Raw genomic sequence first — 15,619 nt, 5'->3', positions numbered from 1 at the left:
ACCCGCCCCTGCATATATTTTTTAATCCTTATGTGCATTTAAAGCTAAAGGGGTATGGGATATACATGTGTACTTAAGGAAAGAAATTTAGCGTTTCTTTTTACATAGTGGAAACCGCACCTAACCGTATGTCATGCATTGACGAAATTTTCCGGGAGAGCATGCCCCGACACCTACGTCACGGACCTATAAACCACAGGTCCTTGCCTACATGTACTAGCAAACTGTGCCTGCACATGAATTCTGGTCTAGCTACGCCTCTGCAGTATAATGTACATGTATTCTTCCTAGGCGCATCTGTTGGTGAACTATTTAATAACCTGGGGCCATATTCAATAAACAACTTAGATCAATCTTAAATTTAAGAGTGAAATCTAAGCTTTTTGATTGGACTGTAAAATAAATTGACCAATCAACTGAATGGAATCACTGAGGCATGTCTAAGGATAAGGATAAGAACTATATTGAATACCACCCCTGATCGAAAGGAACTTAGCACAAACATATACCTGTACATGTCTACCCAAATATGCATGCTTTTACTTCAGATTTACATAATATACCAATCCAAACAAAGATCTAAAATGAAATAACTATAAATTCTTAAAATGCTGTAGAGATATAACGCCAACATATGTCATGCTTGCTCGTTGATAGGAGTGACATATTACGTGAAAAATACTTTTTATTCACATGGCAGTTATAACAGGACTTCATTCCCTTCACGCCTCTGTTTCTATCATCCATCAAGTATTATGGGTTCCACACCAATTAAAGCTGCACTCACACAGATTGACAGTTTTGATTTCGTTTTTAGTTTTGTCTCTAAATCAGCTGATTTTGGTAACTACATGTTTGCCTTCAAAACAGTCATATAAGATAACTCACAATAGAACAGATCTCAATTGTTTGGAAAAAAAGCCGAATTAAATCATTTTTCGTACAGCGTTAGTAATGCTTTAAGCCATACAACATCAAATTTCGAACTTAAATATGAAACACTGCGATCTGATCTTTTGTCAGCAGACTCGTCTGATTGGTTAACAGACATTTACGCACAAATTGGCTAATTCCAAGACAAAAAAAAAAAAAAAAAGTTGTCAAAACGGTCAATCTGTGAGAGTGCAGCTTTAATGCTTTACAGGCATGAGTTTTGTCATAATTAAAAATATATTCTTGACTATTGCCACCGACCTAAAAAAACAATAAAATCTCGCAGCGCATGAGAGTTCAAAATAATATATATAGACATGCAGGCTGGAACTCCCAGATGTCACGTAATGCTACCGTTCACTTAACTTTCGTGATAGTTCGTTCAGTAACCAACCAACAACTGTTCAAGTGTTCTAAGTCTTTATTGTTCCACGTTCTTTCTAAGTATAATAATCAGTATATAATGACAGCATGACATTTAAGGTAATCCCACATCCTAACTGCCGTCCATTAAGGACCCAAGGCCGCGTTCCTTGCCTTGCCTAACCCAACTCTGTCTTTTTACATCCAAAATCATTTCTCTTATACTAATTTGTGGTCTGAATATGACAGCTTTACAACCCAAGGAATACACGTTTTTGTAATTAACATGACCATTTTGTACATTTGTACCAGGTCGGCTGTCAACCATTGTCATATTCAAATGTCAATCAAATATGCCCTACATTACTAAACATACAGTATGTAGACACATATCCATTTAATTAAATCTTAATTATATCTTAAATATAACGTATTACGTCACATTCTATACGTAACTCTGTTACGTGACACAGGGACCAGCGAAAATACATCGAGCCTCGGAAAATTCAAGCCAAGCAGGATTGCTAACGTTCAATATCAAGAAATCGATCCTTTACATCAAGTTCAAGCCAACGAGGAATTCGAGCCAACGAGGAATTCGAGCCAACGAGGAATTCGAGCCAACGAGGAATTCGAGCTAATGAGGTTCGACTGTATATTAAGAAAGTTACCATTCACTATCTTGACCAAAATAAATAAATAATAATAATAAAAAAAATTAAAAAAATAAGAAAATATTAAATAAGTATGTATTACTGTATCCAGGCAATGTGACGAGCACCTGTGGTTTGTACATGCATCAATGTATGACGTGCTATAATGAAGATGACTCAAGATAATTGTGAAGAAAAAAACTTCCGTAGTTTAAATTTTATTGAAACAGTCACTAGTACATACAACATGAAACACTGTATTTGTTGTGAACAACTGATAATTAACATGCATAATACATTGAAATATGCAATATGTGTGAATTATTTCAAATTTGTAAAGTATAAAATCATAAAGCTAAATTACAGTAACTGCAATTAAAGAATAGATATACAAATGCTATAATATACACTTGTAATTAAAGCATGAGTCAGTAGAAACTAGAGCCATCACAGAATGTGGTTATGGCCGCCAATGGTAGCATCTTGGACAGGAGGGGCAATTTGAAAGTATGTTGAACAGCATCCGGATTAAGTTTGCAAATCCGGAATTTTGGCAAACTTATTTTCTTTGATTTCCAACTGATGTTTCATATTTTTGTATCATTGGAATATGTTCTGTTATACAAATAAAACATATTTTTGATTCCTCATATTTTATTTAGAAATATGATAATTTTATATTAAAAGTAAACTTTTGCAGTGAAAATCCAATGGTAAAAAGGCCTTCCCATTGACATTTCGATTTTCCAATTGGGAAATCAGCCCAACAATTTTTGTTGGAAATTTCTCCCACATTTTGAAAAAGTAAAAAAATGAAAAATCACAATTATTAACATCAATTGTTATATTTTTAACTTAAAGTTGTGTTCAGAGTATTATTTTCTGCATCAAAATTGTGAATTTGCAAACATGGGCCATGCATGCATGTTACAGAATGTGAATGTATTCCATGACTTTTTTTGTATGGTATGATTAAATAAGCGACTGGAAATAAAATTAACCACAGTGACATATTTTTATAAAATAAATTTTTTGGACTTTATTCATGACTTTTTGTACAGCCAAAGGTTAATCAAGGGAGATTACTACTAAAAGCAACAGTAACAGACTTGTGATATCAGTTTATATCCCATTCTATTGACAACAAAAATTGATATTCACATCAACTTTGTCACAGTAAATACCACTTTTTACTATCGGTATATGCTTTCTGGTGGTTTATAGAGCTCTATCAGTGAAATAAAAATGATATTTCAATATTTCAAACAGTGAAATAACATTTTGATACTTTTCACTTTTTTTTATTATTATAGCCCGCTTTAAATTCCAAATCAAATGTCAGCGCCCACAGGGCCTGGACACAAATTCCACAACTTCACTTCTGAAATGACATTACGTGCCATACAATTTGGCACGCTTTTCAGAAAAACTACAATTAACTCATTTAAAATCCTTTTTTAAACATATAATACAATAAAAAATTGTTTGTGTCAGTGTAATATCACAATATATTTCACCTCATTAACACTAACAGTAACTTGCGGCTATGCCATCCATGAAATATAACTAAATATTCTCTTGATCATTAAATGGGATATATACACCGATATAATCAGTTTATAACAACATGTTACAATATTGCTCTCTTGGAACAAAACAACACTAAAATAACTCATTTCTGGGATGGATCTGGATGCTGTTTCCATTAGGACAATTGTTCCGTTATTATGTAATAAAGAAAAAACTGAGAAAAATAGTACAAATGTCAGAAAAGTAATATTTACTTAAAATATGTAATTTTTATCATGGTAAGGAATAAAAGTGAATTTTTCAAAGGTTAACTTCAAAAAGTGCATGTTCCAAATACATATATACATATGAAATACTATATTTAATTTTTTTACTTCAAAACAGCGATATTTTCAAACAAATTCCATCAAGTAACAACAATTATTAAAATTTCTCAAAAATCGAACACAAACAGGTTTGGACTAAAACGGTTCTGCACCAATCAAACATTTCAACTTTCACTTCATCTTCGGCATGCGCACATTCTTAGTCAATTATTCATATCACAAACACCGCTTTCAAAGCTTTCTGCTATAACCGACTGGTTTTCATATTTTTCATTCTCGTTCGAAAAGTGTGGCATATCTTGCAATTCGCTACACTGTCCAGGTAGCTGATATATTTTGATCAGTTTTAAATGGTCTGAGTTCCTTAGATACACGTATATAACCCTTGCAGCTATCTGACAGACAATCATCATGCAAGCACATGTCAGGAGAAGATAAATCGTTCCGAACAGTATGCTTCTAATGTTTGTAACCAAGGGGGACAACTCGTGCTGAACAGCTTCCAGGAACAGAGAGCTTTTTAAACCTGAAACATATGTAGGATTACAATAATTAAATAATTTAAGTATATTTTAATTAGTTCATTGAACTACATTTTTACAAGTTATTGGGCCATTGTTAAAGTTTACAACGCTAATGACATCGTTGTTAACTTTTAAATATGAATTATTTTCGATAAATATAAACAAGTACAACTAAATCATTTGTCTCAAATCTTGTTAGAAATACAGCGGAGTTATCCATTCATTTTCCAGAGCATTTAAAAGTGAACAATGATGATGTTTACAACATTTTTAACTTGAACAAACCTCTGAACATTAGGCACAATTGAACGCTAAATTTTTTAAGGAGGACTAAGTAAATAAAGTGTAACAGAAATTAAAGTTGACAAAATTTATGTAGTTTTGCAACGTTTCAAAAGATGTCTCCATAAAATAGGATGCATAATGCATCCTTCAGTCTGCATCAACAAACATTCACCATGAAGTACATGAAAGGAGTAAGATAAAAAGGTAGTTTCTTTAAAATCTGTAATGTAAAAGGTTCATTTTTTGGAGGCATAAACTTCACTGCATCATAACTTAAAACTTGAAACCTCATTAAAAGTTGAGTTCACATTACCTGTATTTAAGTTTGTGTGTAGGGGGAGAAAGTTACACGAGGTTAGGGCGATTGTGACTAAATCCACGCCCTTGTAACACTCCTCACCTCCCGCCAGATTGCACATATCAGAGATCACAGTATTCAACAGCAGTTTCTGAAAATAAACCAAAAATAACAATTACTTTGAAAAAGTAATTTTGTTAACACACATCATATTTTGCAATTTATCAAGTGGTATAACACATTATGAACAAATATTTCAGTCTGGCCAGAAATATATCTCTAGGCTAAGCAGGGCAGAAAAGTAAAAGTTATGCCGGTCAAAGGACTCATCAGAACATGTAATTAAGGGGAAACTTAGAAGACACATTATGTCCATACACATAGTTATGATATACAGTACTGTTAAGATCAAACTTTGACACCCTTGTACACTTCTAGTGCACTACTAGTTCACTAGACGTGCATTATGGATAAACTAATGTGGTCTGTAACCAAGTATATAACCAAGTATTAATGTTTCTGGTCCACTTAGATTAGCCTTACTGTATTGATTTAATATCGCTGATACATGTAAGATCATTTCCTATCCCAGTTCATTGTTTAACTTGTAAAAAAACATTATACAGTTTTATGATATAAAGTCATTTTACTTGGCTATTCAATAAAGACAAAGGGTTACACCCGTCATTTACTGGTCATATTTGCCTACTTCTAATTCCAATGCAGATGAAAAAAAGAGAAAACATTTAAACTTAAATTAATACAACAAAATTGATTTGTAATTCAATATTTAAAAAATAGGAATGTCTACATAGTGTTATATTATATAATTGTTTTACTTTTGTAACTACATGTAGAATTAGAAACAACACTTTTAATTGAGTCAAGTATTAAAAACTATCAAACCCACAAGGCCTAAAAAAAAAATACATTTGGTTCGGGTTACCCGACCCTACCTACGGAATAGGCGCCGACCCTAACGTTTTTATAGTCAGTTTTTAAAAAAAAATGAAAAACTAAAAAAAAAAAAAAAAAAATTGTTTTCTTTTTTTTTTTTGCTTTTCAATATGTAGTTTAAAACCTTAATTGCTTATATAGAAGGTAACTTTAACACCATTCTCCAATGATGAAAATGACATTCTTATATAAAGCCTAATAAAAAAAAAAAAAAAAAAAAAAAAAAAAAGCCTACCTACCCTACCTATTTTTGAAAAGGATGTAACCCTAACCAAACAATTTTTTTTTTAGGCCCAAGCAGAAAGTTTGGTAAAAATTGGATGGAAAATGGTCAAGACAAAATGCAGACAACTTACATTTTTCAAATTGGTATATAAAAAGTAATTTATTTGCAGTTTCCGAGATACAACAAATTATTTTGCATGACAGCAACAAGGTTGTTTTTTTCTCGATATAAATTGGGTAAAGCTCAACCATTATTGAAGCAAAGGTTAAGGGACTTTGTATACATGTTTACAGAGTATCTGGCAACATGTGTTCTAAGTTTTAGTTAAATTAGTTTTGAGTTATGGCCAAAGTTAGTTTTTTCACAACGATGCTGATGACAATGACATCTAAACACACTTTTTCTTTTTTCTTTCAATAACAGACAAGCTGCTGATTAGATAATTGTCTTATTTGTATATAAAAGAGCTTTTATCTTTGTACCTGTCTCTCAGCGACACTGATGAGGATGTTGTTAATCAGCTGAACTTCCCCGTCTAGGTGGCGCTTGTACCCCGTCAGAAAATCATTGAGGTAGGCTCCATATTGGCTTACGACATCACTGCTGATGTCATACTGGCGTTCTAGAATTGGCACCATCGCATTGGTGTCCAATAAAAACATGGCCGACTCCATTGTAACTAGGTCATTGGTTGCCTTAGCAACCAAACATAAAATTAACACAAATCCACACATTAAAACTAATCTCCAAAATACTGCAGATAAAAACATTCCGTACAATGTTTTGAGTATTTTTTCTCCACATAATCTACAACTATTCTTTTTATCTGCTGGATTTTCTTGCCTAGGGTTCTCCAGTCTTTCTTTTTCCATTATTTCATTCAAAATTTCTTCCCTTCTCCTTGGTGGACTCTGGCAATACAAAAAATAAGTCTGACGATTTTTCCAGAAATTTTTCTTCTGCATCATTTTAAACTGGTCATAAGGGTCATCAAAGTTTGTATCTGGTTTCGGAATATCTCTTCCCGTAAGAATGAAATAAATCTTTCTAGTAATGGAATTACATGGAACTCTGTCTTCTAATCCATTCTTAAAATAGTGAATACTCTTAGTCATCCATGATAATCTGTATGCTATTAAACACATATCTAATAGCAAAAACACAGTTATAAACACTGGATATATTATACCGCGAATATTAGTCAAAGTGTTTTTGTTTTCAACGCTTTCATAGTTATCTTCAGTATCATAGAAGTCTCTAGTCAGGTATATTTTGTTCAAGCTACTTTCTTGTTTAGAGTATGTGAATTGAAACTTGTTGACTGCTGCATTTAATTCAAGGTTGAAAGACGCTTGGTCCTCTCCCGCATCAGATTCATTTAGAAGCTTGGAGAAGTCCAATTTTGGCATCATCTGAACAACTCTGCAAACATCACACGTAAAAACAAGATGAAAAACAATTATTTGTAACATTCAAAAAAAGTTTATAGGAGTAGTACTTTGAGAAATGTATATATACAATTATTTTTTTTCAAATGGGTTTTTAGTTTTAACAAAACACCAATTTAAGGGGAAAAAAAAGCAGAAGCTGATCATTTTTTTTATTCATTTTTAACCCCTTTTTTCATGAACACCAAATTATATCCAAATTATGTCAGCTTCATTTTTTACTATTATAACTTGACGAAATTTTCATAAGATATTTTAGTATTTAACCTTATCATAGTAAGATCGCTGCAAATTAATGTTTGTTTAATGAAGCTCATTACCAACCTCTGAAATAGGATTTCCTTAATTTCGAAGATCTCTTGTACTTTATCAATTTCTAGCCACTGAAGAAATCCAGCCAAGTCGTCCGTGACCTTTGTCAGTCTACGTCCCCTTAACAACTGTTGTTGCATAAATCTCTGCTTCGGAAAAATAAACCACTTATTTTCCGCCACAGATTTCAAATACAGTGCATAAGTATTTTGCAGTTTATTGAGATTTATATGCAGTGTTTTATTATACTCCTTGTAAAACTTGTCCACTTCACTTCCATAAACATTTTCCTGCTTAGCGAAGAAATCGTTCAGTCTTGAATTCACTTTTCCCGAATGTTTAAACATATCAGATAAGGTTTTCGAGAGTTCAGAGTTTATGTCGTTGCTCTTACTTTCATTCAATGACTTCTTCAAATGGTTATTACATGCCGTCAGTCTTAATTTTATATTCTTTAACATATCATCCTTTTGAGTATTTTCATTGTCAATAATCTTATCCAGATTAGTTTGCAGAATTGTTTGTATATGTGTGCTGACATTCGTGGCGACAGACACTTCACTAATGCTTGATCCCTGAATGATATGGAAAACACCGAACAAAGCAGTAAATGTGAAAATGAAGGCGTAGGTCAAATATAAAGCACCCAACACGAACATAATACATTTAGTTCTCCAAGACATTCTCTTATCCTGAAATTTGTCAATATGTTGCAGCAGCGTTATCTGAGGTCCAAGATCTGGCTTTGGAACAGGTAGGTCAGCCATTAGCGGCTTAGGCTTATGTTTGTTACAGTAAATATAAAACATTAACAAGAAGAGCGACACAGTCAGACAAACTGCTAAAATCACCAATAATATCAACCAAGGTCCAGTTTCCGTCATTTCTTTCGAAATTTCTTCATTTTCAGCAGGTGCAAATAATTGGGGTTGTTGGATTGAAGACAATACCAGTCTGTGACTGGTTGAGGTATCATTCATGACTACGATAAAAACATCGACTAGTTTCATGGTTCGCAACCGCAGTGTAAAGGTCGTGCTGAAGTTGTGTGGACAGTCTACGAACATATTGTAAACAGCCAATCGGGAATGGATGTTCTCCAAAAATACCTCCACGCTGAATATTCCAGGGCATAGAGAAATCGAGCCTGGAAAATACAATATCATTAAAAGTAGTGAAAACCTTTTTAAATGTATGCAATTTATAAAGTATGTAGACTACAGTAATGATAACTCAGTTGTATATTGTCCAGTATGACAGTACAATTAAAACAAATTCCATAAGAATTATAAGTTGTTTGACATAAGTTTCATTTCCAACATTAAGTCACGATTGCTCATTACTAGGCAAAAAACAATGTCTGGTTAGTATTACATCTTGTCTCAAAGCAGGCAGGGTAGGTAGGCTATCAGTTTTTATTTCATTTTTATAAGGCTTTATGTAAGATTGTTATTGTAATCATTAGAGGACTACAAAAATGGTAAGGTAACCCGAGCCAGAACCACTTTTTTTTAAGGCCCTATTACTAAAATTCTTAATAATACATTCTTGAAGTCTAAGAATGAACTCATGCTTTCAGAATTTTTTCAGGACTTTCTCTTCATTGAACGATAACATATTGTTTAAAAATATATTTCCACAACTACTGCTTAAGGCCTGTGGCCCCATTTTTAACCAAACAGTTTTGCCTGACTAGTTAAGCACCTATATAATAACAATGAAATCGCATTTCAAACTATCCAAAAATGGAAAGTCGTGATAGCAATTTTGGTGTAAAATTGGCTGAAAATGGGACTATCCATTCTTCTTTCATATGCAAGGGAGGTTACCTCTGACTGTAATGTTCCACAATTGTTTGTACATATCCCAGGTGACTTCCCCTTGCAATGTCCACGGTCTTATTTTCGAGTCTCCATATCTATCCTTGTAGTGTGACAGTATTGACTCGTTCTCTGCAAGAAAATATTAGAATTCAACAGTACCATCATACAAGTATGTTTGGATAATAATACACTTGTTTCCAGAAAGCAATGTCCTCATATTTTGGCAAAATTTACAGCTGAAATTAATCAAGATTTAAAGCTGCACTCTCACAGATTGACCGTTTCGACAACTCTTGATTTTTTTTATCATGGTATTAGCCATTTTTTGCATAAATGTCTAGAAACCATTGATTTAAGACTGCTAACAAAAGATCTAATTGCAGTTTTTATTTCATGTTAATTTTTTAAATTTTTTTTAAAGTTTTTATGACAAAATCTTTTTTAAAGCATTAGTATCGCTTTTAGACATAAAACATTAATTTTTTAATGTAAATATGAAAACTGTGATATGCTCTTTTGTCAGCAGTCCTATATTGCTGGTTTCTAGACAATTATGCAAATACTGGCTAATTCCAAGAAAAAAATAATAAAAGTTGTCAATTGTAACGGTCAATCTGTGAGAGTGCAGCTTAAGCTATGGTTGGTGAATTCTGCTGTCTTCTGTTGGCAGGTTTTCCCCGCTGCATAATTTAATGGCATTTCAACATAAATCAACATTTCAACATAAATCAACTCCAAAAAAGCCAACTCCAGAAATCTCCCGTAAATATCAACAAACTGCTAACTTGTCATATTTTTTACATGGGGAGTAGCCTAAAACCTGCTATCAAGAAATGGCTGAAATTGGTTTTATATTAATCGAAATGCCTGTTTTCTGTATTTTTTTGTTGTATGTGTTAAACCACCATCTTTTATTCTTTAGTTCAAAACTATTTTTTTTTTATTTATGCACAGTTTTTACTTTTCTTACATTAGTTGCAGTGTTTTCAAAGAAGTTGCTGAATGCGTCAAATTAACAAATTTGATATGAAATACTTAGAAATGATTCTTTACCTGTTGTAAACAAAACAAATTAAAAGAATTTAAATAATAATGATAACAATACAACAGTTTTTCTGTGGTTAGGTAAAGGCTGCTTAGCAGCTAAATGTATAAAACTGAAGTGGTATTCAATATTATGGCCATACATCATTGACTTCATTCACTCTCATTGGTCAGTTATAAATAACAGTATTCCGATTAGCTACATCGTTCTTAGATCCAATTAAGACCAGCATTCAATACCAGTGTGTGTATACCACGTGATAAATTATGTCATAAATGCTGCGTCGGAAGGCAAACATTTGCTTAAAATGAGGACTTGAATCAAAGATAACTTTTCATTTACAACACCATTTTAAATGAAACAAAGGGCAGTCTATGGAGAAGCTTAAAGAGCCCCGCATTTGTTTCATTTCGGAAATTTGATGAGGTCATTAGTTTCATCAAACACTTCGACAAACCTGTTTCCAAAATTATGTTTTGACAGTGCTCAGTCAGATGGCCATATTGTGAAAAGGTTTGTCGAAGTGTTTTAAGAAACTAAACTCGCAATCAAATTCTGGTAAAAGACCGAAGGTGGGGCTCCGTGAGCGGCGTAAACTGCGCTTTGTTTCATTTAAAATGGTGAAGAAATAGTGAAGCTATCTTTGTTTAAAGTATTTTTTCAAATCAAAATATTGCCTCCCGACGTAGCATTTATGACGCAATTTATCACGTGGTATACACACACTGAATACCAGCCCTGGTTAATTCTTTAGTTTGGTGGTAATGTTAGATTTGCCAATATTTATCCAAAACTGACTACTAAGACCAATGATAATGAATTATATTATTTAAATATGCTAATTACACTAAGCATAACCTGTGGACTACTTATCCAAAGTTCAAACTTATATCTTAAAGTTTTATGGCTGCATAACTTAAAAATCAATGATGTTACTAAGACTTCACGGTTAATTTTTAAAATAAATATATTCTATGATGTGCTCAAGTGTTTGTGTAGTAACTGTGAAACAGTTGTGTAAAATCTTGTTAGATTATAATACTCTCACAAGTGTGTCCGTAAAACAGCCAAGAATTGAAAGATAAGAACAATAACATTAACAATGTTGTTTACAATAACATTCTTCAGAACAACAGTTAAAGTGACACTCTTATTCAAAATCAATACATAAACCTTTAACTAATTTCTAAATAATGCATTTATGGAAAATATTAATTACTGATAACAAGATTGTATCAGAGTATTGAACAGCTAAAAACACAAAAATATTAAATGATTGGTGAGTGCTTAGATATTTCCTTCGGACTCCACCCATTTTGAACAGCCCCATTGCATTCCATATCCCAATAAAATGCAAAAAGTTGAATTTTAATCCTTAATTAAAACATCTGAATTCATTGAAGAAAATTTTATTGGGAGTAATACTGCATGTTTAAATACCTGGAATACTAAAGGCCACTCTGGGCTCTGTATCCTTCAACAAGACCTCGTATACGTGAGCCGGTGAGTCAAAACTTGTGTACGACGAACGCTCCATTCTCTTCTGTGCACCCGGCACTGCTTCCCCATATTCATCATAGATGGACTGGGATGGAATTATCTGTGACAAATTTTTATGGCATCGATCTGCTTGCCACTTCTGAGTTGAATACAAAAACGGCCGCTCAAACTGTATCTTTGTGAACCAACCGTTAGTGTTTTGGTAGATATTGTAATCGCCTCGTATGAAGTCGTACGGATCTTTCAGCTTGTGTAGGCTGTAGTTATTTACGTAGTCAGACATATTGGAACGGAATGACCCAATTAAGATGACCTCATTGTCATACTGTCGCCCTGCAAATAAACATGTATACATATATTTTTGACAGTTGCAATGCAATAATACATAATTTTCAACCAATGAATATGTTAATTTGCCAAACATGAAATTTAAAAATAATATTAACACAGATTTCGTTAGTAATGAATAACATCTTTTGCTCTTCTTCACACAGAAGTACCACAAAAGAATTCGCTTCACATAAATTATTGGTATGATCATTTAAAACTTGTTTGAAGATTCCTTGAACATTTAAAATGCTTTATTAATATACATGAAGGTTAATTATAAGAAACAATTCCACTATTTTAAATGCTTTATAAATATATATCAAGGTTATAACTTAATTACTGGTACAATCAGACCCCATTGGCTTGAACTCCCAGGGACCAGTGAAAATACATCAACCTCAAGAAATTCTTGCCAAACAGGAATTCTAACCCTATGTATATAGAAATTGGTTCCATACATGAAGTTTAGAAAGAGGAAATCAAGCCAAGCAAGTTCGAGCCAACAGGGTATGACTGTTTAATAATATAAGAATCTATCATGTGTTTCCGGTACGGATAAAAAAATCCAACCTGAGGGCAAGCGCATAAGCCGGTAACGAGGCTTGTCAATTTTTTTTATCCGGACCGGAAAAACATAATTGATATTTTTTCTTGCATATCTACAATTATCAATTTGTGGAAAAATTGACGTAGAAAATGCACTTTTGTACATTTCACCAAAAAGCGTGTGGGACGTTTTTTACCAGTGAAGTCAATAAGCGCAGTAATTTTAAATAGCCTTTAAAAATCACGTTTTTATGATTGTTTATTTTCAATTTTAATTAAAATTCTTGCATACTTATATATCTGATTGCGCTTTATTGAAATTGCATAATATACTTTTCAAAAACCATACAATAAAAGAAATAAGAAGTGGTGCTTTGTTGCACGTGACTCATGTAACATGGGGGGTGTAAGTTTTTTTTCCAGCACTGGTCACATGACAAATCACACGTCCTTCAACATCAAGGCTGATGACAACAACACAGATTACATAAACCATCAGCACTATGACACTATCATGAGTGCTTAAATTTCCTTCTTTAAAACAAAAAGAATAACTCACCAGTTATATGGTTCACCCTTAAGAACGCCTCACTCAGGTATCCATCCATATGGTCAGTAAAGTTTTTAAATTCAACCCTTTTAGTCCGCCTTCCTAGCGAAATATTGAGTCCACTTATAAAGGGCTCGTACGAGAATTCGTACAAGAACTCTGGTGGCTTATGCTGTAGATGACACGCAAACTTGTCCCTAATGTTGTGGTACCGCGACATCAGTCCAAACTTCAGAACATTGCCTGAAACATTTGTTTTGAGGTTACAATTTTATTTTTTTTAACTTGAAAGAATAATTAAATTGCATTACAATGTAACATTATTTCGTTCATATTAACAATCTTCACCACTTCTACCATTAGTTACCTTCTCTGTTACCAACATGTTACCTTCTCCGCTACCCACATGTTACCTTCACCGTTACCTATATGTAACCTTCTCCATTACCCACATGTTACCTTCTCTATTACCGGCATTATTGTTACCATCTCCGTTACCCACATGTTACCTTCACCATTACCCAAATGTTACCTTCTCCATTTCCCACATGTTACCTTCTCCCTAACCCACATATTACCTTTTCCGTTACCCACATGTTACCTTTTCCATTTCCCACATGTAACCTTATTCCTTTCCCACATGTTACCTTCTCTGTTACCCACATATTACCTTCTCCGTTACCCACATGTTACCTTCTCCGTTTCCCACATGTTACCTTCTCTGTTACCCACATATTACCTTCTCCGTTACCCACATGTTACCTTCTCTATTACCCACATGTAACCTTCTCTGTTACCCACATGTAACCTTCTCCATTACCCACATTTTACTTTCTCTGTTATGCAACATGTAAGTTACGTTCTTTGTTACTCATATGTTACCTTCTCCGTTACCCACATGTTACCTTTTCCGTAACCCACATGTAACCTTCTCCGTTACCCACATTTAACCATCTCCGTTACCCACTTCTCCGTTACCCACATGTTACCTTTTTTTATTAATGACATGTTACCTTCTTTGTTACTCCACATTCTACCTTCTCCATTACGGACATGTTACCTTCTCCGTTACTACACATGTTACCTTCTCCGTTACCTTTTCCATTACTCTCATAACATCTCCAGTCTTCTCCATTTCACTACAAAGACTATTACCTAACAGATTGGCATGTGTTACTGTAGTACAGTTTGCACTCAGATCTTGCATAACAATATAGGTTACATGCATTAATAGTGTAAACATTTCAGTATAATGTCTTATTTATTCCACTACAATAAAATACCTGTGGCACACTCGATCTTTGCTGGTGGACACGTGTCACTGTAGTACAGCTGGCACTCAGATCTTCCGTGACACTCCAGGTTACAGCAGTCTGTTGCATTGGTACCTGAAGATGGATGAGAGACCCTGTAACTTTGTAAAAAAAATGAATTTGGCCTTCCAGGAGAGTAACAGTGCAGTGAAATTGATGAGAGACACTGTTAGAAATGTGTGAAATAAATAATATTATGGCCTTCCAGGACAGTGACAATGCAGTGAAATGGATGTGATATCCTTTAACATTGTATGAAATTAATAAGGCCTTCCTGGACAGTGACAATGCAGTGAAATGGATGTGATACCCTTTAACATTGTATGAAATTAATAAGGCCTTCCTGGACAGTGACAGTGCAGTGAAATGGATGTGATACCCTTTAACATTATATGAAATTAATAGGGCCTTCCTGGACAGTGACAATGCAGTGAAATGGATGTGATACCCTTTAACATTATATGAAATTAATAAGGCCTTCCTGGACAGTGACAATGCAGTGAAATGGATGTGATACCCTTTAACATTATATGAAATTAATAAGGCCTTCCTGGACAGTGACAATGCAGTGAAATGGATGTGATACCCTTTAACATTATATGAAATTAATAAGGCCTTCCAGGACAGTGACAGTGCAGTGAAATGGATGTGATACCC

At 33.7% G+C, this 15,619-nt stretch overlaps 1 protein-coding gene across 2 annotated transcripts in view; it reads right to left on the bottom strand.

Moving 5' to 3' along the window:
- Positions 1–2,155: 2,155 nt before the first annotated feature.
- The window catches only part of LOC128220662 (uncharacterized), a 122,549-nt gene continuing 109,085 nt past the window's right edge, over positions 2,156–15,619 (bottom strand). For both annotated transcript variants that reach the window (XM_052929150.1, XM_052929151.1), the window contains exons 16-23: positions 14,933–15,037; positions 13,659–13,892; positions 12,164–12,556; positions 9,685–9,807; positions 7,868–9,002; positions 6,578–7,517; positions 4,928–5,063; positions 2,156–4,331 (exon numbers count right to left, since the gene is read on the bottom strand). In XM_052929150.1, the coding sequence (XP_052785110.1) occupies positions 4,009–4,331; positions 4,928–5,063; positions 6,578–7,517; positions 7,868–9,002; positions 9,685–9,807; positions 12,164–12,556; positions 13,659–13,892; positions 14,933–15,037 (3,389 nt within the window). In that variant the 3' untranslated portion in view covers positions 2,156–4,008. The remainder of the gene's footprint in view (positions 4,332–4,927; positions 5,064–6,577; positions 7,518–7,867; positions 9,003–9,684; positions 9,808–12,163; positions 12,557–13,658; positions 13,893–14,932; positions 15,038–15,619) is intronic.

Source organism: Mya arenaria, chromosome 15 (assembly GCF_026914265.1).
Source record: "Mya arenaria isolate MELC-2E11 chromosome 15, ASM2691426v1".
Classification (NCBI taxonomy): Eukaryota; Metazoa; Mollusca; class Bivalvia; order Myida; family Myidae; genus Mya; species Mya arenaria.
The sequence above is the reverse complement of the archived record's forward strand: the minus strand, read 5'-3'. Positions and strand labels throughout refer to the sequence as shown.